Source organism: Anarrhichthys ocellatus, unplaced genomic scaffold (genome assembly GCF_004355925.1).
Source record: "Anarrhichthys ocellatus isolate YVR2014 unplaced genomic scaffold, GSC_Weel_1.0 scaffold11, whole genome shotgun sequence".
Taxonomy (NCBI): domain Eukaryota; kingdom Metazoa; phylum Chordata; class Actinopteri; order Perciformes; family Anarhichadidae; genus Anarrhichthys; species Anarrhichthys ocellatus.
In genome coordinates, this window is record NW_022280041.1 from 1750048 (window position 1) to 1758108 (window position 8061).

Below are 8061 nucleotides of genomic sequence, written 5' to 3' on the forward strand. Positions count from 1 at the left end.
GCTTATGTAGAAGTTCGAATCTCTGTGTTGTATGTAAACAAGTCGGCCATTGCCTTGGCAACAATGAACTGAGCTGCATTATGGGTAATGTAGGATGGATATTACATATGCATATTTGTTTGGATCATTATTCCTGCTACAAATGTTGAAGGTGGAGCTCATTTTAACTCCTTTATACCCTGTTGTTCAGTTTGGGTAGTTAGGAAGGGTTTGAAACATTATGTGCAAAGTAACTAAAGCTGCCAGATGTAGTGGAGTAAAAAGTACAATATTTCCCTCTGAGATGTAGTGGAGTGGAAGTACAAAGTTGAATAAAATATAAATACTGAAGTAAAGTACCTTGAGTTTGTACTTAAGTACAGTACTTAGAGTACAAATATACTTACATTCCACCACTGATCATAATATTTACTACCACTCACAGCTTATCAAAACGGATCATGATGGGTCCTTTCTCAGTGATAATCATACATTTTCAGACGACAACACTTTGGACATAGTATTTATTTCAGTCTTAAAAGTTTATAACAACTTCTGGATAACATAACATGTAAAATAAACACAAAAAAAAGAAAACAAATACACATTTTTAATCGCACCCCAGGTTGACATAATTAGAATTAATAAAAGCAGTTTTTGCAAAAATAAAAATAACAATAAAATCACAGAATGTCTCCCCCCCCCTCCCCCAAAAACATCTGTTGTAGATTTTCAGTACATCAGGAGTCTGAACACCTTATGTGAGAGAAGCTGATGTAAAAGGCCAGACACTCTCCTCTACGTTTCAACAGGGTGGCGTGTGAGCACTTTAACCCATTCTGGATACATATTCAAGCCAGCGAAAGGTGATTTGAAGGTTTCGGGTGTAAGACGGGCCCAAAAAACCCTCAGGCCTTCTTTTTACAAGCAAAGCCCAGCACCTGGAAATGTCTTAAAAAAAACACAAAACAAATGGAGCTTCTCTAATTAAGGAGCCAAGATTTAATCCAAATCTGTTTTGTTTTTTTTGCACAAATATCTGTAACGTTCCCCAATCATCACACTACCTACAAAGCAAATCCCCTTTATTTCAGTTCAACATTCTACAAATTTAGTACAAAAGGTTGAAGCGATTGGCATCGTTGGTATAATACAAGACTGTTGTGTTTTAGGGAAAACGGCTCCATCTACGCTCAGTAGTTGGCTTTATAATTCGGTGAAATGCCCGACCTTTGCGTTTGAAAACGGCGAACAATCTCCATGCAGCCGAATAAAGTTCATATACCTTTTTATCCTCTTTTTTTTTCAAATATATATTTATTATATATAAAATACTGTTTCATTCATAAAAGCCTTACTTTGTACAATATCTGGGTGGATGTGTGTCAGTGAGCATTGATGTAAATGTGTGTATCTGTGTGTGAACGCGTGAGTGTGTGTGAGCGAAAAAGAACCTGGAAAGTTTGTCTTATAACAAACAGCTGGTAGCGATTCAGGACCTTCTACACTAAGAAGAGAAAGGTGTTTTACACAATATACACATTTTATTACTTACAAAAAAAAAAAAAGATAAAGAGGGAGAAGGTGTTCAGGCTGATGGTTAGGAGGCGGGGCTACAGCAGGGTTAGTACCACCAAATGTAACGTTAAACGACAGGAAAAATGACGGAGAAAGAGAGAGAAAGAGCATGTGAATGAAGAGCTAGTAATAAAAAAAAAGTCAGTCTCACTAAGGAAAAGCTCATCGTCAGTGCATCTCTCATCTTGGATGTTCCGAAGTCAAAGTGCCGATTTGGTAATCCACTCCTCATCAATAAGGCCAAAAACAAAACAAAAAAAGAAAAGAGCACTTCTGCCTAGAAATGGTTCAGAATCACATTTTCAAAAGTGATTGTTTTTTGTTTTTTTTAAGAAGAGAAAGGAAACGATGAGAAAGAAGGGAGAAGGATGAAAAAAATGCACTTTTTGTTGTCACACTCATCATGGCACCTTTAAGTGGATATTTGTCTGCTTTCATTTTGAGGTACTTCTTAAGAGAAACAAAGAATAAATGTAAGATTTATTTACGTCTTTCTTTTTTAAATTTTCTTTTTTTTTAAGCTGTGTTGCACAGTAGCACCATTGTTTAAAGTTGTAAGATGTTTTGTATCCGGAAGACAATGCACCATTGGAGTTCCACCTCTTCGTCCGTCTCCCTCCCCCCCCCCCGACTTGTCCCCCGTCAACCAATCATCTCGTGTTATTGATCGTGCGTCCCCGGCAGCGGTGGGTTTTGCATGTTGCTGTGTGCCGTTACGTCCTCTTCATGCAGACCACGCAGCGGCTGACACGCGTCCGTAGGTTACCCGCCTTGAGAGTCTCCGACTGGGGCTTCCTGCGAGGGCCAAAGGGGGGAGGCGGTTAAGTTAGGGAGAAGGATACATGTGCATATAAATATATAAAGTTAAGATATATGGATTATTTATTAAATCTATTGTAATCTATACCCTGAAAAACCTTCTTTTGTGTCAATGTCACATCTTTTTAGTGCATCTTTGTCCTCCTGACTAACCCCACAACATCCTGAGTAATCGGCTTACAGAGCAAGGACTCACTGACACCCCGGCTTCTCTAAATACTGAGCCATCCTGCCAGCACTCGTTTCCGTACCTGAACATCTCGGATGGTTCTACGGTGGCCAGCCAGAAGCTGTAGGAGTTGCCGTAGTAGTTGCACGTCCCTCTGCCGTGGCACTCGATGAAGGGTGCGCTGCGGAACTCCTCCAGGCAGGAGCCGGGGGAGGCCAGGGCCTGACCGGAGCCCTCCGCACCCGCACTGGTGTGCTGGGGAGGAAGAGGGTAAAAGTCCGGTTTAAGCATGTAGCTGTGTGTTCTGGGGGGCATTTGGTAAACAAGAGTGGAAACACGTGTATTTGTGTACCATCATGAAGGAGTATCCGATCCACAGAGCTTCCCAATTTGACGGGCAAGTGGGAATCTGGATGGTCTGACTGTGGACTGCGATCACCATGGCTGGAGCTTCACACACTGCACACCTAGACACAGAAATGTCAAATCAAACACCTTCCCTTTCCTCGTCTCTGTCTTCTTCCTCCCCCCTCTCTCTCTCTCCATCCCTACCTGCTGATGTAAGGCTTGATGCCCTCTCCGGTGATGGGGGCCATGGACATGGGCATGGGCTCAGGCGTGGACAGCCAGTAGGAGTAGTCGTTGCGGGAGGCAAAGTTGCAGACGTTGTTGATGTTGCAGAACATGAAGGGCATGGTGCTGAACCTGCGCAGACAGCTGCCGGCCGAGCCTGGATCAGAAGGAAGAGGAAGGTCAGATGTATGACGATGGAATAAGATTGCAACCGGAGGAGTCGCCCCCTGCTGGTTAGTAGAGAGATTGGAAGATAAGCTCATTGAGCATGCTCAGAATCTTCTCTGGTATTTAAGGTATTGTTGTAGTAGCCTTTATTGCCACCTACTGGCCCGGTGAGTGTTTAGTCGTTTTTGTATTCTAGTGTGAATGGAGATATTTTGCAAAAACAAAAGTGGTGTAGACAGAATCCTATTTTAAACTGTAGAGGAAAATAGCCGTTTGAATAAATATCTGTGTATGTGTAGACGGGGTTTAAAATGACTTCGTACCGAGGTCCTGTCCGTGTGCCCTCTCGTTGCCCTGCACGTACAGCAGGGAGTAGCCGTCGTAGATGAGGCCAGTTCCGTCGGGACAGTAGGGCACCTCCTGACCCTGGCTGTGTCGGGTGATGAGGAAGCCGTGGGCCGCAGAGACCGATCCTGGAGGACCGGGAACTCCCTGTGGACCGTCTGAACCAGGGGGACCAGAGTAGCCACGCTGACCTACGATCAGGGGAAAGGCGTGTGTTAGAAAAGGGGAAGCTACTGCGATGCAGTCGGAGCTTAAGGATCAAGCAAAAATAGCCTTACGTCACTCTAAAAATGATTGTTTGTGTTTATTAATGATTATCATTGAGTTGTGTATGTCTGGTTCCTGTTTCACTCACCAGGCTGACCGGCGGGTCCGTTATCTCCCTTCCTGCCGGGTGGGCCGCTGAATCCTGGAGGACCCTCCAGACCAGGGTCCCCGGGACCACCAGGCTGACCTGAGAGCAGGGAGACAGAGAAGAGTTCTCTTTGTCAGATGAGTGACCCGAACCTGGTGCTAGAATTACTTTAAATTTAAAAAAGGTTAGACAAAGAATAGTTTGATTTAAAAGAAGAAGAAAAATAATAAAAAAATTACAAACTCATCACTAAAACATTATCAAAACCATGCATGAAAAAATAAATACATCTTTTTTCGGCGCAACAAACGTGCGACTTCTTCTGCCATCTCTTTTCTTGTCGCTGTTATTGCAACAATGACGGCGATCAAATTAAACCGTTGTCGTAATTTCTCAGCCCCAACTGTCGCATCTCAAAAGTCCACAATCACCTGGAAGTCCGTCTCGCCCAGAGGAACCAGGAAGTCCTCGACCACCGGGCAGGCCCTGAGGACCAGGGAGTCCTCGATCTCCCTTCACCGAAGTGATGGGTTGAGCCACGCCGGGGTCACCAGGAGGGCCTGAAAGGGAAATTATTATTTCAAAATCATTTCCGAGGCTCCATGAGACATTTGAACTTATTTTAGAAGTGTATCTTAATGTTTTGATAATAACAATATGAGTAACTGTGTTCACCCACCAGTGGGTCCGAGATCTCCAGGATCTCCAGGAAGACCACTGCCACCGGGGATTCCCGAGTCTCCCTTTGGTCCTGGCAAAAACACAAACGACTCAAGTGTTTGGGCATTGCTTATGATGAATTTGCAATATTAAAATGAACTTTTGGACGGTAGTAAGAACACTGAACGATGATGTTGCAGTATTGCGGACTAACCAGGGAATCCAGGAACGCCAGGCAGACCGATATCTCCCTTCAGACCAGGACTACCGGGAAGACCAGAGGGACCCTGGTTAGAAAGAAGTCCAGACAGGTAGACATTACTCTCTTAGAGCATCTGCAAAAAATTAAAGGTAGACATTTTTTTACTTCAAAATTGAGAAAAATGATCTTACTGAGAATCCGGGAACGCCACTGTCTCCCTTCTGTCCCCCGAAGCCCGGCTGTCCAGGAGCCCCGGGGATCCCCTTCTCTCCCTTAACGCCGCCGCTTCCTGCGGGCCCACGGGGACCCTGTGGGCCAGGTGAACCTTCACACGGAGACGCCAAAGGTCAGGCACAGAATAATATTACAAATACACGCTTCTCCTCATCATATTCTCACCAGGATCAGTTAGGTATCAATTCAAAAAAAGAAAATCTAAGAAGGAATTTTGCTTCCGTCTAGTGGTTGATCTTCTTGGAACGACTAAACTTAGATTAAAACTAACTAAATGCAGCCAGAGACCAGACGCATTAATTAAACAAATTAAACAAATCAACTGCACTTACTCACTTATACTATGTTAAAATAATGGTACAGCATGAAACACAAGCAATATCTCAGACGTCAACTTCCATTGTATTCATGGAAACTTCAACACAAAACTGAAGAGTTTCATTTCACTTACATAGCCTTTATATTTCTATGTGTTTAAATTCATTAAATGATATAAATAATATTACGAGGCACCAAAAGAAAAGGAGAAAGACAAATAAAGGAAAATCAAAGAACAATTTTGTTCCCTGAAAATGGCGAGAAAACATCAGAATGAGACTCGTCAGTAACACAGTTGGAGTAAATGTGTGGACGTTTTCTTTTATGTGTGTGTTTGTGTGACTAAGAGGAGTCCTGAGTGTCCAGCCTGTCCTGTGGGGTAAAGAAAGGGTAAAAAACTGCCAACAGTTATCTGACTGTCACTCATTCTCACAAACACCCTCTCCATGATGTCAATAAAAAATATCAATATACCACACAACAAAACCTATCAGGATACAGGGTTGGGATACATGCATCTTCAAAAGCAGTAAATCAATATCTTTAAAATTTAAGAACTCAAAAGAGTTTAAAGAAGTTTAAATTTGAATTCTACAAATTCAACCTTTGAACTGAGAGCGTTTGAAGCGAATCTACCTCAACCGCCGCACGACACACATTAAAACATCGCCCTTCATTTCCCCACAAAGAGCAAAATATCAAAACCATCAAACCACTGGAGTCTAACCTGGAGGACCTACGGTTCCCAGAATTCCCAGGTAAAGCCAAACCGGGTTGACGGCACAGGGCAACAACAACAACAACAAAAAAAAAGAGGTTTAGACAGAAGCAAGCATCGTTACAGAAACAGTCAGACTAAACAAGATATTTTATCTTTGAGTAGCAAGGAGGCATTAACCAAAAAGGCTTCAAGGACAACTTCAGAAGCTCCACTACTGTCTGTGAGTCTCATCTATTCATTTAATGACGAGGATGCTGACTGTGCAGCTGTAACCACTTAAAAATAAGCTGCTGTTAATCTTGAGTACGTTTTCTGCTTTGTCTGTCAAAGCACTTTGTAAACTCTTCATTTAAAAGAGCTATATAAATAAAGTTATTATAAGTAAAAGTGATAAAAGTAGCAACCAACAGCGCTCCCGTATCTCAACATTTGCTCCAAGCTCACTGCTGAGGCTTTGAAATGCCAGAAATGCAGTAGAAGAAGAAATATTACTGATGCGTGTTCTCAAATTAGTCATTTGTACAAAATGTAGCTTTTTGGCCAAATACCTTCAAAACTAATGAGATTCCCATGATCCTCAGCTTGTGTTTAGTTAGCCAGTGTTAGCATGCTAACAAGCTCAACTAACATGGTGGTGATTAAACATAGAAATATATTTACACCTGCTAAACATCAGCATGTTCACGTCGTCTTTGTTAGCATGTAGCATGATAGCATTTTGCTCAAACCACTGGAGACAGAGAATAGTGTTTTCTCTTTTAGTTTAGGAAGGTTTCTAACTGAGTGAAAAGAGTCAGAAGTATCTGAGCCACAATAAGAGCTCATCCAATCCTCTAAATGCTGAGGAAGGTGCTTCAGTGCTTCCTTTCCTATCTCCTGCAGCGCAGGTCAACAGCGAGTTGGGAGCACATTTTGTGATTTGGGAGATACCGCTGGTATGTTTAAATTATAACAGTGCTAATGTACAAAACAGCATTTCAGTAAGAATCCAACAGAAATAGAATTACAGTATGTGACCCTACCAACAACGATTCAATGTTTCAGGTGAGTTAGTGATATTATGGTGCGTTTTTTGTGCACAAACTGTATGATGCTCTAATCATAACACGTTCTGCATGTGAGATTTGTATTTGACCCACATGTGATCCACATGACATGCTAATTGTGCCAAAAAAAACTACTGCGCGTTATTGTTTTTAACACGCAACAATTATTATCATTTCTATTATTTCTTTTGAAAGTGCTTACTTGTTACGGGTGCATTATACTACCATCAGTGTGCATGGAAAGTGAAAGAAGACAGTCGTTAGAAGAAGAAATAAAAGAGAAGAGGAAATGATTTCCCAGTAGAAATGTGCTCCCTTTAGATCACAGAGTGCAGGTTAAACTCAGAGGAACTGTGAGGAACGTGCAGTTGACGTCTGGGCGTCGATGATCTGACCTGAGGGACCTGCGGTGGCCGGACGCACGTGTCATCACATGAGGAGGCGGGGCCACACCGCAGTGGGTGGGGCCAAGCCACAGAAGATACAAGGGGGTAAAATGTCATAGCTTCATCTTGTCACCCTGACACCTGATAAAACACTTATTTTTACTCGCCTAACACAGTGCTGGTGTGTGGTCAGTACTGACATAGACTTTTAAAAACTACACGATATAAATGAACAGCACACTAGATCCTACTGTTGAGGCTTCTAGTGTGTTCAAGTTATGTCTTAAATATTTGGGAGACAACATGCATCAGCCTAATGTATTACTATTAAATATATGTATACTTTTTTTTTAAATGTATTTTTAAAATAAATATTTTACAGTCTGTGTCATCTACTGATTTTAGCATACAAATTCCCCAAAAATAAATGTTACTACTTTGTAAGAGTTTCCATGTATTTTGATGTGAACGTGAGTAAATTGCTATATACATTAGATATGTACAGACC

At 42.1% G+C, this 8061-nt stretch overlaps 1 protein-coding gene across 2 annotated transcripts in view; it reads right to left on the bottom strand.

The window, feature by feature from the left end:
• Nucleotides 1–488: 488 nt before the first annotated feature.
• col4a5 (collagen, type IV, alpha 5 (Alport syndrome)) overlaps nt 489–8061 on the bottom strand; it is a 37956-nt gene continuing 30383 nt past the window's right edge. The window contains exons 40-51 of one of the 2 annotated variants that reach the window (XM_031851555.1): nt 7563–7571; nt 6128–6136; nt 5040–5173; nt 4861–4933; nt 4666–4737; nt 4418–4546; nt 3987–4085; nt 3610–3822; nt 3098–3275; nt 2898–3012; nt 2628–2800; nt 489–2352 (exon numbers count right to left, since the gene is read on the bottom strand). In XM_031851555.1, the coding sequence (XP_031707415.1) occupies nt 2271–2352; nt 2628–2800; nt 2898–3012; nt 3098–3275; nt 3610–3822; nt 3987–4085; nt 4418–4546; nt 4666–4737; nt 4861–4933; nt 5040–5173; nt 6128–6136; nt 7563–7571 (1286 nt within the window). In that variant the 3' untranslated portion in view covers nt 489–2270. The remainder of the gene's footprint in view (nt 2353–2627; nt 2801–2897; nt 3013–3097; nt 3276–3609; nt 3823–3986; nt 4086–4417; nt 4547–4665; nt 4738–4860; nt 4934–5039; nt 5174–6127; nt 6137–7562; nt 7572–8061) is intronic. The other variant, XM_031851556.1, reaches the window with a different exon arrangement.